This window comes from Leopardus geoffroyi, chromosome B2, assembly GCF_018350155.1.
Source record: "Leopardus geoffroyi isolate Oge1 chromosome B2, O.geoffroyi_Oge1_pat1.0, whole genome shotgun sequence".
Classification (NCBI taxonomy): domain Eukaryota; kingdom Metazoa; phylum Chordata; class Mammalia; order Carnivora; family Felidae; genus Leopardus; species Leopardus geoffroyi.
The window spans coordinates 97,783,643-97,806,356 of NC_059332.1; the positions used below are offsets into that span (position 1 = coordinate 97,783,643).

The 22,714-nt window shown below is 37.5% G+C and overlaps 1 protein-coding gene across 2 annotated transcripts in view; it reads left to right on the forward strand.

Moving 5' to 3' along the window:
• The window catches only part of AFG1L (AFG1 like ATPase), a 197,409-nt gene that overhangs the window by 64,679 nt on the left and 110,016 nt on the right, over positions 1 to 22,714 (forward strand). For both annotated transcript variants that reach the window (XM_045499208.1, XM_045499207.1), the window contains exons 5-7: positions 604 to 705; positions 1,876 to 2,006; positions 12,242 to 12,341. In XM_045499208.1, the coding sequence (XP_045355164.1) occupies positions 604 to 705; positions 1,876 to 2,006; positions 12,242 to 12,341 (333 nt within the window). The remainder of the gene's footprint in view (positions 1 to 603; positions 706 to 1,875; positions 2,007 to 12,241; positions 12,342 to 22,714) is intronic.

Here is a 22,714-nt window from a genome sequence, read left to right on the forward strand (position 1 = left end):
AAAACTTAAAGAGAACATAATATCAACATTTATAAAGGAAATCCTGTAGGATATGCAAGAAGAAATAAAGATAAACCTACAGAAAAAGTGTTCTATTGGCAATTCTCCAGCTCTAACATACATGTATTATTTATTTTCAGAATTTATGTTAGATACTAATCTTTTCTTTTTTTTTAACTTTTAATTTTCAAATTTCCCATAGTGCCTAAGACCACTCCTCATGCATATGGCCCAATAAAGCCATAAATATTTATTTAATTGATAAAGTTATTTTATTCATATTGATGTCTTTTGGAAGAGAAACTGAAGGATGAATAATCTGCAAATCTTACCAGTTTATTTACATAATTCTCTGGGAGAAATAGCCCCTGTAATGTTAACTAGATGTCATATTTCCTAATAACAGGATTTTAACAGAAAAGAGCAATGTCAACATTTTATTTTTAGCTGGTTTAACATAAAAAATAAACACTCCTTTCTAAAAAAGTAACATAGTCTTAAGCTTTCCAGTAGAAGAGTGTGGTTTCATTATCCCAAAGCTAATGAACAATCATTAGAGCAATCAGTACATACTGTTTAATAGTTTTTTTTTTTTTTTTTAAGGTACAGGGAAAACAATGGTGATGGACATGTTTTATGCTTATGTGGAAATGAAGAGGAAGAAACGGGTTCATTTTCATGGTTTCATGCTAGATGTTCATGAAAGTAAGTTAAATGATCTAAAAGAAGGGGTTTTTAAGTGGACAAACACTACAAAATACTTTTCTTCATCTTTTAAAATTCTTAATCTTTTAAAATATTAGATTTTGCTTAAAGTAAGGTTTTATTTGGTTTCATTTGTTTTGTGCCATATTGAAATGATTTGTAGCGTATTTAGAGTTGATCCTAAAGACAGATTCAAAATCAGTACTTCCCAATAAGAGAAGAGAATTTACTATATGAAGGTCAGGTATTTTCTCCTTCTACTAAGGGTCAATAAGAAATGTTAAAAACTCACTTATTTGGAGAAGTTGTTCTTGATTAGGTCCTTTCCTCTATGTTACCTTAGCATGTAGGCATTCGTGTACTTGTAGGTATGCTTTATTGTTTGTCAACGTTCCTTTTTAAAAAATTTTTTATTTTTATTTTTTGAGAGCGAGCTCTGTGTGCGAGGGAGTGTGTGCAAGTGGGGGAGGAGCTGAGGGAGAAGGAGGAGGGTATTTTAAGCAGACTCCGTGCTCAACAGGGAGCCTCAGTTGGGGCTCGATTTCACAATCCTGAGACTATGACCTGAGCCAAAATGAAGAGTCAGACGCTCAACCAACTGTGCCACTCAGGCGCCCTGCTTTGTTGGTGTTCTTAAGTTATGTCATTTTGCATTACTTGTCTACCAGCTATACTAACCTCACCAGGGCGGGAACATTGTATTTTTCTTCTAATACTTTCAGCATTTAGTACACATATAGTGAGTGAAATGGGACTGGCTAGAGACCAGGAAGCATCCTGATTATGTATGCTAGACGTAGGGCAGGATCACCTCCTCTGCCTCCATCTCTGAAATCCTCAGCAGTAAGACTGATCTGTTGATCCATCTAGTTACCATCTTGTCATCTAGCCTATCATTTGTCATCTCTGAAGTGATTGAAAAGAGGGGGGATGGAATGACTACAAAGTGTCCTTACAGCCATGGGAATGCATTAATATGTGAACAACTTATTTTGAGGTAGAGAAAGTGCGACCAATTTTCAATAATCACATTTGATTTTATGTGGCATTTACACGTAATTTTTATGTTTACGCTAAGATTTCATTTAGAGATTTAAAAGATATGTTATAGTTGTCTAAAATGGACTATTAATACAATATTTGATTTGTGTTTAATTTTATCCATTAAAGGAATACACCGCCTTAAACAGAGTTTGCCAAAAAGGAAACCGGGATTCATGGCTAAATCATATGATCCGATAGCTCCCATAGCTGAAGAAATCAGCGAAGAGGCATGTCTCTTATGTTTTGATGAGTTTCAGGTAAGGTAGAGATATTTCATGGATGTAGAATGGTATGCTGAATGATATGTGAAGATTTAAATTCTGTTCCTGATTTTATCATTGTTTTATAAATTGATTTGACACATTACCTCTTATTTTACTGTCTGGTCCAGGAGTCAGCAAACTATGGCTTGCAAAGGGAAAATCTTGCCCATCTGCTTTTGTATGGCCAGTGAGAAAAGAATGATTTTTATATTTTTAAAGAGTCTTTTCAAAAAGAAAAAGAAAATGCAACAAAGGCCATATGTGGCTTGCAAAACCTAAAACATTTACTACTCAGTCTTTTATAGGAAAAGTTTGCCTTCCCCTATATTACAGTCAGTGGATTTACATTTCCCCTATACCACAATGGAGATAATGTTGGTTACACAATAATGTCTAAAGATATTTGAAGTTTTTTTAAATGCTTATTTTTATTTTGAGAGAGAGTGTGCACACACAAGCAAGCATGAGAGGGGGAGGGGGAGAGAATTAGAGAATCCCAAGCAGGCTGTGTGCTGTCAGCACAGAGCTGGACTTGGGGACTCGATCTTATGAACTGTGAGATCATGAACTGAGCTGAAATCAAGAGTCAGATGCTCAGCCAACTGAGCCACCCAGGCACCCCTGAAGTTTTTTTGAAAGCATTATATAAAAAAACAAATGATTCACTCATCTCATTTAGACTTTACAACTTATTTGTGATAAAGGGAGGGAGTTCGCCCTCATTGAACTTCTAAAGTTTCTTCTAGTTTTAGGATTCTCTGAAATAGTACGTTTAAATTGGTAATATGTTACTTTCTGATCTTTATGTCCTATGAGAGCAAATATGGCATGCCAGCAAATACCGTGTCTTACGTTTTTCTGTGTCCCAGAGTTTAACAACAACAACAACAACAGATACTCTAGTTAAGAATTATTTCCTCATTTCACTGCTTTCTTTGGTAGTTCTGAAATGCAGTAGTTGATTTTTCTATAATGCTTATCAGAAGAGCAATTGGTTATTGGAATAAAAATAGAAAAACCATAAGTACTGAATATAAACTTAAAAATAGGGCATCACTGGGGTGCCTGGGTGGCTTAGTCAGTTAAGCATCTGACTTCAGCTCAGGTCGTGATCTCAAGGTTGATGAGTTCAAGACCCACATCAGGCTCTCTGCTGTCAGCACAAAAGCCTGCTTTGGATCCTCTATCCCTCTCTCTCTCTGTCCCTTCCCTGCTTGTTCTCTCTGTCTCAAGAATAAATTTTTTTTTTTTAACGTTTATTTATTTTTGAAACAGAAAGAGACAGAGCATGAATGGGGGAGGGGCAGAGAGAGAAGGAGACACAGAACCGGAAGCAGGCTCCAGGCTCCGAGCCATCAGCCCAGAGCCCAACGCGGGGCTCGAACTCATGGACCGTGAGATCGTGACCTGAGCTGAAGTCGGACGCTTAACCGACTGAGCCACCCAGGCGCCCCAAGAATAAATAAACTTAAAAAAAAAAAAGTTTCACTTCCAAAGCTTTTGAATAATATTTCTGGAGCTGAGTGCAGAAATTCCCATGTCTGATTGCGTAAAATAAAGGCCCAGAGAACTTTCAAGGGTAGGAAGCTAACACTTTGTGCCTACTCTGAGGTGGGCCCTGGTGAGTCACACATTTTATTTAAGCCTCACAACATATTTGTGATGAAGGGAGGGAGCCGTCCTAGTTGAATTGTAAAGTTTCTTAACAGTTTTAAGATTCTCTGAAATGATGCATTTAAATTGGTAGTGAGTTATTTCTTGTTCTTCTGTGTTCAAAAACCTGGGTTGGTGGGAAGATAAGAGGCCAGGATGCCTTTATCCCAAATGAGGCATGAGAAGTCTCCTTTAGTAGCTTGATACACTTAATCTAAGAGCAGTCTTGATTTATGAGAGAAGAGAAAGAAGAATTTTTGCCAGGAATGGTGTTACACTGAGCCATCTAAGGGGGAGGAATCTTTATTTCATTTTCCCTTCAGTCTATTAAGATACCCTGGCATTCACTTTTTGTACTGTACAGCTACAAAGGTCTTCAGGAGAAAGGCTGATGGGCAAGAAATGTTTACTTACTACTCTGAAGAAGAGTACTAAGTACACCAATGTGTTGCAGAAAGAAAAGGGCCTCATTTAGTTTTGTTTTTTTTTTAAATTAATTTATTTTGAAAGAGAGCATGCGTGTGAGCCGGGAAGAGGCAGAGACAGAGAGAGGGAGAGGGAGGGAGGGAGAGAGAAAATCTCAAGCAGGCTCCGAGCTGTCAATGCAGAGCCAGAGGTAGGGCTCTATCTCACGAACTGTGAGATCATGACCTGAGCCTAAACCAAGAGTCGGAAGCTCAACCGACTGAGCCACCCAGGTACCCCTAGTTCTAAAAGTAGCACCAAGTTGACAGTTATGCTGTCTTCAATAACAGAAGTCAGCAATCAATCAGGGAAGGCCATTTCTCTTGTTTCCTCATTATGAGTCTCTTAACCACAGTTTCCCTAAATAAAATTGAGTTGGCACAGTTAAATTAAAAAAAAAAAAATTACATGTTTATTTATTTATTTTGAGAGAGACAGCATGAGCGGGGCGGGGGGGGGGGCGGGGGGGAAGGGAGAAAGAGTGAGAAAGAGAGAGAGAGAGAGAGAGAGAGAGAGAGAGAGAGAGAGAATCCCAAGCAGTCTCTGTGCTGGCATGGGGCTCAAACTCATGAAACTGTGAGATCATACATGACCCGACCCGAAACCAAGAGCTGGACACTCAACCAGCTGAGCCACCCAGGCACCTCTGAAGTTAAAATTTTTAAAAAGGGTACTAACACCCAACCTTTGTAAAATGATTCACGGTTTACAAATTTTTCTTATATGCTTCATTTGATTCTATAAAATAGTTATGATATTCATTATGTAGATGAGGATATAGAGGCATCAGAATTTCCTCGGTATCGTATGAAAATCATTACCCTTAACTTAAAATGTATAAATTTTAAAACTTTGAGAGAAAAGATTGGCCTGTTTCTGTGACATGATGACCGTTGACAAGACTATTTAAGAAGCTAAGGAAGTAATGAAAATTTGGTTGTGCAAAGGAGATCCTGAGAAGATTAATAGCAAGCAGGGCCAAATTACCCATGAGGTGCAGGAGGCACAGTACTTAGGGTCCATGATACTTTTAGGACCCCATGAAAATATTTTAATTTCTTTTAAAATTTGAAGAAAAAATGAATGTATCATCATGAATTCAGCCTGTATCTGTCTGTATCTGTATGTATCTTACACCACCATAGTCATAAAATACAATTATGTATATAAACACACATATTTTCAAATGTATTTTCTAATTGAGGAAGGGGCTCATGAAGGTAAAACCAGGAAAGTCATAATGTTGCCCTGATAGTGAGGTGATAACAGAAACCTGTCTGGTTGCACGGGGCATTCTCCATTGAGTTCCAATTTCAGAAGGTCGATGCTTGGCTGGGAAGAAGGAAACAAAAGCAACTCTCAGGATACTTATGTTCCAAATGAGTGAGTCTTGCAAAAGAAAGGCAGGCAGTAAAAATGATTTTTTAAGTTAAGTATTAAGGAGATCAAGGGGGATACAGGCCCCTTGCCTGTAAAATGTTACTTGTCAACAAAGAGAGAGTGGATGTGATGGAACTGTCATCACCTGCCCTGACCAGAGTTGGTTTGATGTTCATTCATTTGTTTACTCATCCATCCCTGTTGCCTTAAATAAAGAACCTTATCCCATACTATAAGACCCTATCTGACCCACAGTCAAATGGACCATGTCTGGACATCTGATCTCTGAGTAGCCTACACGGTTGTCAACAGTATTGCACTTTTTGGTGTGCCCTGGGGATTGAGCCAATCATATACTCCATCTCATGTCTTTCAAGTAAAATGCAGTTTTACTGCACAGTAATGAAATAAGGGCAGTTTCTACACAGTAATGAAACAGGAACAAAGAGACCTAGGAAATAACTGAATCCCATTAGGGGGAAGACTACAAGGCTGCTCCCTGGACAGCCGCTGAGCTCTCCAGAGCTACCTATGCCCTGAAGCCAATCTTTAGCTCCAGTTCCCAGTAGGTACTAACAGTGCTGTTCCCATCCTGGTGTCTTATTTATTTATTTATTTATTTCTGAGAGAGAGAGAGAGAGAGCATGAGCATGTGCAAGCAGGGGGGAGTGGTAGAGGGAGAGGGAGAGAGAGAGTCTTAAGCAGTCTCCACGCTCAGCAAGGAACCCATGCAGAGCTCGATCTCACAACTGTGAGATCCTGACCTGAGCTGAAATCGAGAGTTGGACGCTTAACTGACTGAGCCACCCAGGTGCGTTCCATGCATCCTGGAGTCTTAAGTAAACCCCTTTTCTTTATCTGAATCGCCTGTCCCTGTTTCTTGCAAGCAGTCTCGATGAGGATGGAACTCCTGATTTGCTCTTATCTGCCTTAGTGGTAGGGATTTCCCTGTGGTCTGTAAAAGCTAGCATAAATAGGAGTACTGTGAGGAAATGTCACCTTCCTTCATATAAAATCCAGTACCTCCAGTGGAAGGAGAATTACCTGATGAACTAAAGACAAAAGATCCCAGAGATGATGTATCTCTTAGGATGCTTTTGACTGCAGGTAACAGAAAACTCAATTTAAAAAAGCTTAAACTCTAAGTGGGGGGTCCGGGGGGAGGGATGGAATACAATAAGATAGTGTCATTCCTTTTATTCAAGCCTGCCTCCTTCCTCTCTGATCTTATCTCCTATACTTTCAGCCTTGCCCATTGCTCCCTATTATTTCCATCCCTATTGTTTTCATAGATTAGGGAACCATAGCTAATAGATTTGGGTGTTAAACCAAATGCTTCTTTCCCGTCAGGGCTCTGAAGAAAATTTGCTCAGAGATGGTAAAACAAGACTGAATACCAAATTGATTGCCTTTGTTTAATCCCAAATGCTACTAGAATGAAGCATTCTGGTATGTCAGAGTTGACAACATGAGAGACTCTCTGCTTTTAAGAAAGTTGGCCTGCATGTCTTAGGATGAAACACGTTAGTAGTTTTGCTCTTTTATTTCCTCTACAATTCCAGACTCGAGCCCTAGAGTCTGTATGCAAGACCCTGTATGCAAGAAAAGGCCAATATCTGCATATACCCACTGTTGAGAAGAACCAGGAAAGCAAGAGTATGAGGGCAAGAATATGTCCCTGAAGGGCAGAGGTGATCACTGAGCAGTACCTGGATCTCCTAGTTTTAATATCTGGACTGTGTTCCACTGGTCTTAGAGAAGCTCCTCCAACACACCAAAACTGGATTATTTCTACTCCAAATCTCTCCTTGTCTCTCATTCCAAAATTCAAGAGGATAAAAGGATACCTCCAAAATATTGCTGCAGCAGCATTCTGATCCCCAACATCCACACAATTTAGAACAAATAAGCAGAGCCTTTGCACTGAACTTTCTGCCTGGGACGGTCTCTCCTGGATACCCCTAAGAGTCTATCACTTCTTTAGATCTTTGCTCAGTTACCTCCTTAACAAGACCTATTCCTACAAAATTGCAATTTGCCATTAATCAGTGTCCCTTACTATCCTTTAAAGAAATTTTTTTTTAACGTTTATTTATTCTTGAGAGAGGGTGAGAGAGAGAGAGAGAGAGAGACAGAGACAGAGACAGAGTGTGAGTGGGGAGGAGCAGAGAGAGAGAGAGGGGGAGACACAGAATCCAAAGCAGGTTCCAGGCTGTAAGCTGTCAGCACAGACATGGGCTGGAACTCAGGAACCATGAGATCATGACCTGAGCCGAAGTTGTATGCTTAACTGATTGAGCCACCCAGGCACCCTAAAACCATTCTTTAAAAAAAATAACATATCATCTTCTGGTAGATAATATATTACTTATTATGTTTACTATTTATATAATTCCTCCATAACAATGTAAACTTGAAGGCAGGAATCTTTGTGTGTGTTTTTGAATGTTTATTTATTTATTTTGAGAGAGATTGAGAGAGTGAGAGAGGGGTGGAGAGAGGGAGAGAGAGAATCCCAAGCAGGTCCTCCACTGTCAGTGCAGAGCCCAATGAGGGGCTCAATGCCAAGAACCGTGAGCTCATGACCTGAGCCAAAATCAAGAGTCAGTCGCTTAACTGACTGAGCCACCCAGACACCCAGGAATCTGTTTTTAATTGACGTATCTCAAATGTCTAGAACAGTGTTTGAGGATGAATGAATGAATAATAGTGAGTGAATGAATGAATGAATGAATGAATAAATCTAGTACCAAATGATAAATATTGAGCTAGTCTCCCAACTAAGTCCCACTTCTCTTATGTATAATAACTACCCACAATTTTTCCTGTCAACATTCTGAATTATCTTAACTTTTTTGTCTAATTTAATAGATGAAAAGTGGCATCTCATTGTTTTAATATTTATTCCTTTAAGTAATAATATAGTTGGATTTTTTCTATGTTTATTTACTAACTACTTAAAATTCATCTTTTATGAACTGAGGCAATGCCATTTATTGGAATGCTTACATTCCATCTATTATGTGTATTCTGTAATAACATTAGTTTTTGTTTGTTGAGTACTGTGGGGCTATGTTCTTAACTACTGTACTATGCTAAGTATCATTCTATAGCTAAAATTCTATACAGCTACATATAAATAATATGCAATTATACTAGCATATATACCATACATAGATAATACAGCTGACATTTCTTGAGGATTTACTCTAAGGATCATAACAATTTTGCAAGGTAGGTATTGTTACTACCTTCATTATATTGATGAGGAAATTAAGGGTCAGAGAAGTTAAGTAACTTGTCCAAGGTCACACAGCTGGTAACTCAGTTTGAATTCATCATTGGTGCTCTGATTCATTAGTAGTAACAGCTACGTTATATGTTCTCTTTGGTATATGATGCCTTGTGTTATATATTTAAATACATAGATCTAGAGCTGAGTTGACTTTTAGTAGATATTTTAATGACAGAACCTAAAAATTAGCCTTAAGCCTATTAAGTCTAGTATAATACATTGCTGATTTTCTAGAAAAGAATTTTTTTGGCCCTTTTTTCTTAACAGCCATATGTCTACAATCATCACATCACTTTTAAAATTGAATCCTACTAGTAGTCTTGATTTTTAACTAGTTATTATTGGCCTTTTGGTAGTGTTAATATAATATTTATTTTACTAGGGAGCTGGACGGGAATTATTGCTGCTTAAAATCAATACATGTGCTCTTGAATTTGAGGAATTTAAAAATTATGTTTTGGTAGCATTCAGATTACATTTCCAGAATATATTCTTCATCAGCTTGGTCATTTTAACTAAGTATAGCATTTCAGTTTTGCCTGTAGTATCAAATATACTATTCTTGTTTTGTTTGAGAAATTTGGCTAGGTAGGTTGTTTTTATGTGTTTTAGTTGCTAAAATAAAAGAACAGCTTTTCCTCAGAGTTTTCTGTAGGGTCTTCATTGTGTTGACTTTGAATGATTATGTTTCTTATTACATCATTTATGAATCTGAAGGTATACAATACTGAAGGAAACCGATTTAAAAAAAAATGTTATTTCTTCCTGTCCCTTTCAGGGACACTGGATGGATGTTTTACTAATATGGTCTTAAAAACAAAAAACAAAAAAAAAGAATTCTGATGAGCAGAATATCATGCAAAATTCTCCTCTGTAAGCTATCAATATCATTTAAAAAATAGTTTTGACCGTTTTTGTAAAACAGAAAAGCTATTAAAAACTGCTAATAAAAAATAGGTGCTTATTTTTGTGCTAATACTAATTACTGATAATGCATGCTTATGTTTGTCACTCATTACATGGCACTGTACCAATCAGTGGGTGACTGAGACTCGAGCACTTACATATGTAAATTAACCATTAGATTTTCTTTTTTTCCTTTTTTACTTAAGTGAGTCATAATGGAAAGCAACTCTAGGTCATAAAAAATCTTTTCTCTTTAATGCTAATGAAATGTCTCCCCTCTCTGTATTAGCAGACTACCCTTATTGGTAATCTGTAGCCTTCTCTTTTGTTCCTGGTGGTAATGAAATGCTGGGTGCTAAAAAAGCCCGCTCTCCAAGAATGTGTGGCCAATTGTCTTCTGTTCACTTATACTGTAAAATTACTGTTCCCCAGCAAAGCTGAACAAGTGCGGGGACAAGATCAAAAGAGTATACATTGGCACCCGGCTACACCAAGTGACTCCTGCTTTATTAATTAGCCATAGCTTCTCCAAGTTAATTTACTCTGATAGAGCAAAAACATTTCGTAATACAAAAACAACAAATGATAATTCAACCACGAGTCTTTAATAGTTTGCTTTCTTCAACTTCCAATTTAAATCTTTGCAGTATGTTATAAGCTAAATGTCTCTTCACTTTTCTGAACCTTAGCGCACAAAAGCTGTTTTTAATTTTTTTCAACAACATTAGTGAGATAGTCGAAGGACAATTTTTATTTTCTAAAATTGGTAACTTTTAATTGATATCATTCTTTTTAAAAGTCAGTGTATTGGGAATCTAATTTAAAAGTGCACTTGCTTCTGAAATTTGCAAGCTTGTTTGTTCTCTCATCAGAAATGCCACTGGTGTTTAAGCATTTGAAAGGGGCCTTCTCTGTGAGTATTTTTGCGGAAGCAAAATTTGACAGTGAACCTAAGCTCCAAATTTAATAATATCACTTTCTTCTTAAATAATTAAATACTACTTTTCATTTTAGTCACCACTTTGTAAGTTCCTGAAGTCTTTTTAATTTAAGGAGTCTCTAGTAGTTTTTTAGCTAATGTTTTAAAGTTAGAGCTTGAGACAGCAAAAAAAGATCTGTGGGCACAGCCCCATTTTCTGGTTTTTGTTTTTGTTCAGGTGGGAAGGAAATAATGTAACGTTTGTGTAAGATAATCACCTGAAAAGAGAAAAGAGATGGAGCCCTGTGTAGCCCAGGTGGTTGTTGTCAGTTAGTTGGTAACTTTCAGTATTTTGATCTAATTTGAAAGAATTCCCCCAGTTTCTATGCTCTAACATGGTTTAAAAATAAGAAGGTGATATTTATTGTGTGATTTATTTTGTGAATATAAAACAAATTTTATTATCTAAAATGCCATTAAAGAAAGATCAAAATAGCTTTACTTAAGAAGTATCTAAAACCCATTTTATTATATTTATAAGCGAAGGTAACAATGATTAATATCTACCTTCACTGTACATTTGTTTTTTAACTCAACTGCCTTCCCTCCTTAATTTCTGTATTTCTTTGTGATTTTAAAAAGCTTTTTAAAAAGTTATTAAGCTTACTTGTTAATTGTGGATTTTAAAAAATAATTTTAGAAAAGGTAGCTCTATGTATCTCTAACTTAGGTGGAACAGTTTTATCTATATTATGCATTTCTGCTTTTGTCAGAAGGAATTTTTTAAAGCACTGTATTAACCATTCTTGTAAGGTTTTTATTTTTTTCCTTTTTAATAGAAGGAATATTTGTGTTTGCGAAGGTTAGCAGAGGCTGGCTGTGCTGGAAGTGACTGCAGTGCCTTTTGATTATTCATGGACAGTAATAGAAGGCACTTAAAAAGAACAATGAAATTGCTTATTTTTGTGATGGGCCATCTGTTGAATTGTTTTGTGCAACAATTGCACAATAGTATCTATGTCATATCATTCTATTTTCAACAGCAGCTGATTATGTCTCACTGGCTATTTGTCCTTATTTCTAAAGTCCCATGACCATTTAAAGTCACCTTTTCAGGGACCTTTGCCAGAAAGGTGTTAGAAATCTCAATCAGCTGTTTATTATTCTTTTTTTTTCTTTTTTCTTTCTCTCTCTCTTCTTTTTTTTTTTTTTTTTTTTTTTTTTTTGGTGGGAAGGGGGCGGTGGATGGGGTCTGTGATGGGAGCAGGAGGAGGGATTTGGTCATGTTAGCTCTAATTAATTAGACTTCCTAAATGTTTAGGACAATTATCTATGCTTTCCACCTGTAGTTTATAAAAGAAGTTAACACAGAACCATTTGATAATTTGGGTAGAAATGATAGGCTTGCAAAAAAGAGTCAAGTTTAAAAGACTACTATACACTCTTTTATGGTTTTAATTATCTGCTCTTTTCTTCATGGTGATAATTAGAATTTTTGTCTTGGAATTCACTTCCATCCTTAAAAAAAAAAAAAAAAAGAAGATGAGCCATTAGCAAATTTGTTAGAGCAGAAGTGAGTATAAAATAAAACAAATGTGTTGTTGTCCATAGGTCACTGACATTGCTGATGCCATGATTCTGAAACAGCTTTTTGAAAATCTGTTCAAAAATGGGGTCGTCGTTGTGGCAACATCCAACAGGCCACCGGAAGGTAAAAACAAACATTGTGCTAGTCTCATCCAATTAGGTGGAAAATAACAAGCTTTGAAAAATCCATAATTTTATACTCATTTTATTGTGTTAATAGAATCTGATGACTTTGCTTATCATTCATTTTATGACAGACAATCTAAAAAATCAGTTGGTATTTGTGTCTGAAAAATGTTTATATTCTTCGCAAGTTAAACCCATGTCATTCCCTGTGTTTGATGCACTTGCTGTTTTTCTCTGAGTATTAGATATATCATATATTTGTATCAAAAAATGATGCCGGGAGGTGCCTGGGTGGGTCAGTCAGTTAAGCATCCGATGCTTAGACCCTTGATTTTGGCTCAGGTCATGATCTCACAGTTTGAGCCCCATGTCGGGCGCAAGCCCCTATGTGGAACCTGCTTGCGATTCTCTCTCTCCCTCTTTTTGTGCACTCTCTATCTCTTTCTCTCAAAAATAAATAAATAAACATTAAGGAAAAAAAATGATGCCTGCAGGAAGGCTGGGTTTGAGGACCCAGAGGGGGCCTTGCAGGACCAGCCAAGAGGATCCTTGACTTTACGCAGGATAGAAATCAAATACAAAACACCAGAAAGTGAGAACAGGGTTTACTGAAGATACAGAGGGAGCAGATGCAGATGGAGCATCTGGGAGACTTGGGAAGGAAAGGAGCATGAGTCTTGTCTTGGTTCGGGGCTTGGGGGTTTAATTAAGGATTGTGGTCTGCTGTATGTGTCCTTTCAGGCATCCAAGAACTGGTTAGAACAAAGATAAGGGCCCAGATGTTAGTACTTGGAGCCAGCGGGCCTTGGCATTGAGATGTCTAGTGCTGGTGGTCTGGAATATTCATATGACAGCTTCATTGGTCATTCTCACCTGGTCCTTCCTTAGATGTAATCTCTACTGAAGAAATCATTAACTAACTCCCTGCCCCTTACAAGGAGGAATTACAGCTGTCTGCATTCTGTGGACTGTATAAAGTGGGGTGTGGGTCCTAGAAAGAACAGAAGCAGGAAAAGGAGCAAAAAGCAGATTTTTATGGAGTTCTTCAGTTTCTCTGTTTCAAAAATACAAGGCTTTCTAATTGCTTTTTAGGGGCTGTAAAAGAAGCTCAATGAAATGAAAGAGAAAACTCCTAATTGAGTCTTAGAAAAAGAGTTGAATCTCGCTTGCATAAGTAGTTTCTAATACTTAATTTTATTCCTAAAAAACCACTTGTGGCTTATTTGAACATTATTTAAGGATTAAAATACAAGTAATATCTAGATAAAAACAAGTTTAAAATGTTTTATCTTTCCATGATACGGTCAGTTGAAGGCCAGAGGAACCAAAACCAATATTTAATGCCTTCTTTAAAAAAAATTTTTTTTTGATGTTTATTTACTTTTGAGAGATAGAGACAGAGTGTGAGCAGGCAAGGGGCAGAGAGAGAGGGAGACACAGAATCTGAAGCAGGCTCCAGGCTCTGAGCTGTCAGCACAGAGCCCGATGTGGGGCTTGAACTCATGAACCACGAGATCATGACCTGAGCTGAAGTCAGAAGCTCAACTGACTGAGCCACCCAGGCGCCCCTAATGCATTCTTTTTTTTTTTTTTTTTTTAATTTTTTTTTCAACGTTTATTTATTTTTGGGACAGAGAGAGACAGAGCATGAAAGGGGGAGGGGCAGAGAGAGAGGGAGACACAGAATCGGAAACAGGCTCCAGGCTCTGAGCCATCAGCCCAGAGCCCGACGCGGGGCTGGAACTCACGGACCGCGAGATCGTGACCTGGCTGAAGTCGGACGCTTAACCGACTGCGCCACCCAGGCGCCCCCCTAATGCATTCTTAATGTTAACATCTTTCTACCCTGGAATGCTCTACCACCTGGAATTCCCTGCATGGCTAATTCCTTACCTTTTTCAGGTCTTTACTCAAAAGTTATTTTGCCAAAGAACTGTAGACTTATCTTTCTATTTGAATCTACAACCCATCCCTTTTTCTCTTACCTTGCTTCTCCTTTCCTCCTTTATTTTCTTCCTTGTGGTTTATTGTCTATCCTCTTCCAGGATGCAAAGGGTTCATGAAGGCAGTGACTTTTATCTCTTCTGTTCATGGGTATATACTGAACAACCAAAACAGTGCCTAGATGATCTCAATAGTCTTAGAGTGAATGTTGAATGAATGCATGTTTTTAAAGGTTATCCCTGGCTGCAATACTGAGAATGGATTGTGGGGATGAGATTTCAAAGTTGGAAGTAAGGAGACCGTTGATGATATCATTGCTGCAATCCTGAGGGGAGATAATGGAGCAGTGAGGGTGGTGAGAGTAGTCAGAGTTTGGATATATTTTGTAAGCAGAGCCAAGAGGATTTACTAATGGGATGAATATATGGTATTAAAAAAAGAGAAAGGGATAAAGAATGACTCAAAGGTTTTGGCTTGAGCAATTAAAAGGATGAAGTTGATGTTTCCTGAGATGGAGAGGACTACAGGAGAAGCAGATTTGGGTAGGGAGGGGAAAGTACTGAGGCAGATGCATATCAGAGTTTGGATTTTAATGGAAAAGTTTAGATTGGAGATGAAAGTTTGGGAGTTCATTGGTCCTAAAGGAAGCTGGTCAGAGCAGCCAGTGAGGTAAGAGGAGAACCAACAGAGGATCAAGTGAAGAAAAGGAAAATGGTACAAAAGGATGGATGGCCACTTTTGTTAAATGCTGCTAGGAGGCGAAGGGGAGGTTGAGAATTGACCATTGGAATTAGTAACATGGAGTTTATTGGTGGATCTGAAAAAAGCAATGTAATAGTGATAGTGTGAGTTTTTTCCTTAATAAGCCATGTCATGTGGATGACTTATATTGAGTTTATAATCTGTTGTTACCTAGATCTTACTTTGTGAGCTGCTGTCAAACTAGGTGTCTCTCATTCTGTGTTTGTGTAGTTGATTTCTTTTTCTTCCTATTACATTTCAGCTTATTAGTCTGTCTGCATTGTTCTATTTTATGATTTATGTTTGATTATATTTGATTTATGTTTGTATCTTTTTGAAGTGTGGTTCTAACAGATTAGTTTTAGCTATCCCTACTATGACGTTTATAAAATGGTAATCATGCTGCTATATCTTCAGCCATTCATTAATTAAAACGTAACCAAGTTTAGACCCTCATAGCATACCATTAGAGGCCTTATTTTAGGGAGACATCAGTTAATTAATACTATTAAATCCAGTTATTCAAACAACTGTAGTTATACCTCATCGATTATAAGAGAATTATGAATGATTCAGATGCCCTTAGTAAAATATCTATAATACTGTTATAGATAGCATTCTTTTTTTAATTAAAAAAAAATTTTTTTTTTTTTTAACATTTATTTATTTTTGAGACAGAGAGAGACAGAGCATGAACAGGGGAGGGTCAGAGAGAGAGAGGGAGACACAGAATCCGAAACAGGCTCCGGGCTCTGAGCTGTCAGCACAGAGCCCGACGCAGGGCTTGAACTCACAGACAGCGAGATCATGACCTGAGCCGAAGTCGGCCGCCTAGCTGACTGAGCCACCCAGGTGCCCCTTAATTTTTTTTTTTTAATGTTTACTTATTTTAGAGAGAGACAGAGACAGAATGTGAGTGGGTTAGGGGCAGAGAGAGAGGGAGACACAGAATCTGAAGCAGGCTCCAGGCTCTGAGCTGTCAACACAGAGCCCGGCGTGGGGCTTGAACTCATGAGCTGTGGGATCATGACCTGAGCTGAAGTCAGACACTCAACCAACTGAGCCACCCAGGCATCCCAGCATTCTTGTGATTTACTAGGGTGATAACGCTATGAGACACAGCAGTGAGTGTTTTCATATTAGATCATCTGTGAAGACTCTCCTTTAGCTGACTGGTGACTTAACTGTGTCATCAGTATTGCCTTTAAACATTCAGTGACAAGCTATAAATAGCAAGGTGGTAGAACAAGCTTGGAACACTGCCCCTGCCACCAGCACCAGTAAAGACTGCCGAAAGGATGATTGCAGTTTGCTGCTCAGTTGGCAGTGAAAAACTGAGGAAGGACAGCCACAGGGAAAGGTTAAGGAGCATTCTGGAACTCAAAGCTTTGTAGGAGTGAGCAAAGTTACAGGCCCACCAAGGTAGCATACAGAAATCCAAAGTGGAACCACTTTTCAGAGAAGACTGAAAGTTCAAGATGTGGAATTACAAAAATTGGGCATTAGCCTCAAACGTAAAGCCTTTTCTAAATATGATCCATTGAAGGGACACTGTCATACACTGTGTTTTGTTTTTTGGGTTTTTTTGCCATGGCAGACAATCATCATAAATGGCTTAATATTTTATTATAAAGAAGATGACATATACGTATGTACGAGGAAAATGTAAAATTATAGGACAAAGAATAAATAGGTCACTGGTTGCCAGAGGCTACAGTGGGAAGGTGTTTGACTGCAAAGGGGCAACATAAGATAATTTTTTTGGGTGTTTTGTATCCTGGTCATGGTTGTAGTTACTTGTATTCAAACTAATAGAACTGTAGATGAAAAAAGTTAATTAAGATTAAAAACAAATCACATGGATAAGAAATGGCAGAAAAGAGGTTAGAACCTAGGTTTTGTGACTCTTTACACATTATCCTCTATCATTTCTCCTTGTTGGTCATCACTGATCTTTGTCTACCCTGTCCTAGATAAAGTGTGTCCTCTTTTCCAACCATCAAAATGCATTCCACTTTTTCTTTAGGTCACAGCTTTTCATCTAGAGCCTCCAGATAGGTTGTTGTTATTATTATTATTATTATTATTATTATTATTATTATTTTTAATAGCATCTACTTATTCTCAGAGTGTTATAAGAGGTGGGGGAAGAATCTTCTTATCACAGGGTTGAGGCAAAGCCCAATGGCTGGAGAGAGAATGACCCATTTGAGGAATTGAAAGGTAGCCAGTGTGGCTGGAGTACAGTGAAGGGAGGAAAGTAGGATGCAGTGAAGTACATATAACATGAATCTGGAGAAGTGACAGACCTTATAAAATAAAAATACGGATTTTGGATTTTATTCTAAGAGAAATGGGAAGACATTGGAGTACTTTCAGTAGGGACTGACAAGAACAGAGTTGGACTATCACTGGGTATAGTGTGGAGAATGGGTTGTGGAGTGGAGTGCAGTGATGCGGTGGACTCAGTAAAGACATGTTAGGAGGCTCTTGCAGCACACTGGATAAGAAATGGTGTTAGTTTGGCATAAGGGAGTTATTGTCACCTAGGGGGATATTGGCAGTGTTTGGGACATTTTTGGTTGTCACAACCAGGGAGGGTGGCAATAAGTGCTGCTATTGGCCTCTAGTAGAATTCTTGGTGGAAGCCAAGAATTCTGTCAAAATATCCTATAATGTGCAGAGCTACCCCTCACAACAAGGAATTATCTAACCAAAAATGTCTATAGTTCTGAGTTTCAGATACTCTGATATATGGTGATACCAATGGATATGGAGAGGATAGATCTGAAAGATATTCCAGAATTAAAATGGATAGTACCTGGTTATAGAGCGGTCACTGAGGAAAAGGTAAAGGAAGATTTAGAAATTGTTTTAAAATTTTAGGCTTGTACAATTAGGTGGTGATGCCTGTCATTCAATAAAGACAGAAAAGTCTGGAGGTTAAAGGTCCTGAAGATAGTGCTCAGTGGAGAAAAACCTATTTTTCCCCTTCATTAATTTTTTAGCATCTCTGTTTAATTTTCTTCTACTTCATTCATCTCATTCCCTCCATTTCTAGTTGTGAAAACATAAACTTCATGAACAAGAATGGGAATTATTGTTGTTGAGGGAAACTGCTATCATACCCTAATTTTTTAACAGCTTATAACTTGTCAATTAATAGACAAACTAATTTTAATGGAAAATGAGCAGAAACATTTAATAAGCAATTAATAATTTTAATGGAAAATAATTGATAGCCAAGTGAAAGCAACACCAGAATTTAGGAACCTAAGAGAGAAAAATCGTGTAGAAGAGAAAAAAAGGAAGTAATATTTGAGGGGGAGTGAAGGGAATAAGGTACCAAAGAGTGACTGCCTGTATGTTACTTTTTTCTAGTCCTAAATTTGAATTCCTCTCTTGCTTGGGTCCAAGGTCTCACTCTTTATACCCCAGGTAGTTGCTAAAACCCCAAACCAGCATCAGTTCATGATTAGTACTTTAGCTTTTAGCCTCCTGTTTTTTTGCTGGTCTGTAGCGATTTTCCCACCTTCTTGCAAGCTTAAAATATGTTTAGTATATTATATTTTTAAGTTTTTAAAGTTATCTGTTTTGAAAGAGACAGAGCGAGTGGGGGAGGGACTTCGAGAGAGGGAGAGAGATAATCCCAAGCAGGCTCTGTGCTGTCAGTGCAGATCCCAACATGGGGCTCAAACTCACAGGTGTGAGATCACGACCTGAGCTAATACCAAGAGTCGGACGCTTAACCTACTGAACCACCCAGGCGCCCCTATATTTTAGTATATTTTAAGCAACAGTTGTAGTGCAACATTTGTAGTGCTACTGTTTTATATTTTCTAGGATAATCTGATTAAGGCTTTTGAGAGAGGATCTTGGATCAAATCTATAGGAATAGGAAATTGCTAGAAAATTTTCAGATAAAACATATCTAGAGATAGTTTTTATTTAATTTCTTATTTTTATAAAACCCCAATTAAATGGTTTATTCATCATTTTTGTCATTTAGGGAAATACTTTATATGGCCCATATACCAATAGACATAGTTTACTTATCAAAGATTATGCTGTCAGGTCATTAGAAGAGCCAAAAACAAAAATGCACAATTAAAATTTCATATATATGCTACTCAATTTTTAGGTTCTGAAATAGAATGTCGTTAATTACATGATATTCTAGTAGAGAAAAAAAAATATTTAAGAGCATGGAGAGCCTAACAACAAATTGATAATAGACAAGTAGGTTACATTAATTAAAATGTGAAATTAATAAATTTAAGAACTTATTCAATCAAAAACAAGAATACATTTTTATGGAGGAAATATGTAAGTTGAACTCAGCTGTGCTTCTTTGACAGTAAGACACAAAGTGGTAAAAGGAAAAAAGACATTTGGGCTCTTTCCATACTTTGGCTATTGTCGATAGTGCTGCTATAAACATTGGGGTGCATGTGTCCCTTCAAACAGCACACCTCTATCCCTTGGATAAATACCTAGTAGTGCAATTGCTAGGTTGTAGAGTAGTTCTATTTTTAATTTTTTGAGGAAACTCCATCCTGTTTTCCAGAGTGGCTGCACCAGTTTGCATTCCCACCAGCAGTGCAAAAGAGATCCTCTTTCTCTGCATCCTTGCCAACATCTGTTGTTGCCTGAGTTGTTAATGTTAGCCATTCTGTCAGGTGTGAGGTGGTATCTCATTGTAGTTTTGATTTGTATTTCCTGGATGATGAGTGATGCTGAGCATATTTTCATGTGTTGGCTGGCCATCTGGATGTCTTCTTTGGAGAAGTGTCTATTCATGTCTTTTGCCCATTTCTTCACTGAATTATTTGTTTTTTGGGTGTTGAGTTTGGTAAGTTCTCTATAGATTTTGGATATTAACCCTTTGTCTGATATGTCATTTGCAAATATTTTCTCCCATTCCATCAGTTGCCTTTTAGTTTTGCTGATTGTTTCCTTTGCCATGCAGAAGCTTTTTATTTTGATGAGGTCCCAATGGTTCATTTTTGCTTTGGTTTCCCTTGTCTGTGGAGATGTGTTTAGTAAGAAGTTGCTGTGACTGAGGTCAAAGAGGTTACTGCAAGCTTTCTTCTTGAGGATTTTGATGGCTTCCTGTCTTATGTTTAGGTCTTTCATCCATTTTGAGTTTATTTTTGTGTGTGGTATAAGAAAGTGGTCCAGTTTCATTCTTCTGCATGTCACTGTCCAGTTTTCCCAGCACCATTTGCTGAAGAGACTGTCTTTATTCCATTGGATATTCTTTCCTGCTTTGTCAGATTAGTTGGTCATACGTTTGTGGGTCCATTTCTGGGTTCTCTATTCTGTTCCATTGATCTGAGTGTCTGTTTTTGTGCCAGTACCATACTGTCTTGATGATTACAGCTTTGTAATACATCTTGAAGTCCAAGATTGTGATGCCTCTAGCTTTGGTTTTCTTTTTCAAGATTGCTTTGGTTATTTGGGGTCTTTTCTGGTTCCATACAAATTTTACAATTGTTTGTTCTAGCTCTGTGGAGAATGCTGGTGTTATTTTGATAGGGATTGCACTGAATATGTAGATTGCTTTGTGTAGTGTTGACATTTTAAGAATATTTGTTCTTCCTATCCAGGAGCATGGAATATTTTTCCTTTTTTTGTGTGTGTGTCTTCTTCAATTTCTTTCATAAGCTTTCTGTAGTTTGCAGTGTATAGATTTTTCACCTCTTTGCATAGGTTTATTCCTAGGCATTTTATGGTTTTTGGTGCTATTGTAAATGGGATCAATTCCTTGATTTCTTTTTCTGTTGCTTCATTATTGGTGTATAGGAATGCAACTGATTTCTGTGCATTTATTTTATATCCTGCGACTTTGCTGAATTCATGGATAAGTTCTAGCAGTTCTTTTGTGGAATCCTTTGGGTTTTTCATATAGAGTATCATGTCATCTGTGAAGAGTGAAAGTTTGACTGACTCCTGGCGGATTTGGATCCCTTTTATTTCTTTGTGTGGTCTGATTGCTGAGGCTAAGACTTCCAATACTATTTTGAATAACAGTGGTGAGAGTGGACATCCCTGTCTTGTTTCTGACCTTAAGGCGAAAGCTCTCAGTTTTTCCCCATTGAGGATGATATTAGTGGTGGGTCCTTCGTATATGGCTTTTATGATCTTGAGGTATGATCCTTCTATCCCTACTTTCTTGAGGGTTTTTATCAAGAAAGGATGCTGTATTTTGTCAAATGCTTTCTCTGCATCTATTGAGAGGATCATGTGGTTCCTGTCCTTTCTTTTATTGATGTGATGTATCACATTGATTGTGTTGTGGATATTGAACTAGCCCTGCATCCCAGGTATAAATCCCAGTTGGTCATGGTGAATAACTTTTTTAATGTAGTATTGGATCTAGTTGGCTAGTATCTTGTTGAGGATTTTTGTGTTCATGTTCATCAGGGTAATTGGTCTATAGTTCTCTTTTTTAGTGGGGTCTCTGTCTGGTTTTGGAATCAAGGTAATGCTGGCTTCATAGAAAGAGTTTGGAAGTTTTCCTTCCATTTCTATTTTTTGGAACACCTTCAAGAGAATAGGTGTTAACTCTTCCTTAAATGTTTGGCAGAATTCCTCTGGAAAGCCATCTGGCCCTGGACTCCTGTGTTTTGGGGGATTTTTGATTACTAATTTGATTTCTTTACTGGTTATGGGTCTGTTCAAGTTTTCTGTTACTTCCTGTTTCAGTTTTGGTAGTTTATATGTTTCTAGGATTTGTCCATGTCTTTCAGATTGCCCATTTTATTGGCGTATAATTGCTCGTATTCTCTCATTATTGTTTTTCTTTCTGCTGTGTTGGTTGTGATCTCTCCTCTTTCATTCTTGATTTTATTTATTTGGGTCCTTTCCTTTTTCTTTTTGATCAATCTGGCTACAGGTTTATCAATTTTGTTATTTCTTTCAAAGAACCAGCTTCTGGTTTCCCTAACACACTCGCATTCTGTGTCTGTCTCTCTGAAAAATGAATAAACAAACAAACAAAAAGGTGTAAAGTTAGGTTGTGTATCTTTGACCTTTCTTCCTTCTTTAGGACGGCCTGGATGCTGTATATTTCTTTCTTATGACCGCCTTGGCTGCGTCCCTGAGGTTTTGGGCTGTGGTGTTATCATTTTCTTTGGCTTCCATGAACTTTTTAATTTCTTCTTTAACTTCTTGTTTAGCCCATTCATTCTTTAGTAGGATGGTCTTTAGTCTCCAAGTATTTGTTATCTTTCCACATTTTTTCTTGGGGTTGATTTAGAGTTCCATAGCGTTGTGGTCTGAAAATGTGTGGTATGATCTTGATCTTTTTTCTACTTGTTGAGGGCTGATTTATGTCCCAGTAAGTGATCTGTTCTGGAGAATGTTCCATGTGCACTGGTGAAGAATGAGTATTCTGCTTTAGGATGAAATATTCTGAATATGTCTGTTAAGACCATCTGATCCAGTGTGTCATTCAAAGCCATTGTTTCCTTGTTGATATTCTGTTTAGATTATCTGTCCATTGTTGTAGGTGGGGTGTTGAAGTCCCCTGCTATATAGTATTATTATCGAAGAGTTTCTTTATGTTTGTGATTAATTGATTTATATATTTGTGTTCTTCCACATTTGGAGCATAAATGTTCACAATTGTTAGATCTTCTTGGTGGATTGACCCCTTAGTTATGATATAATGCCCTTCTTCAT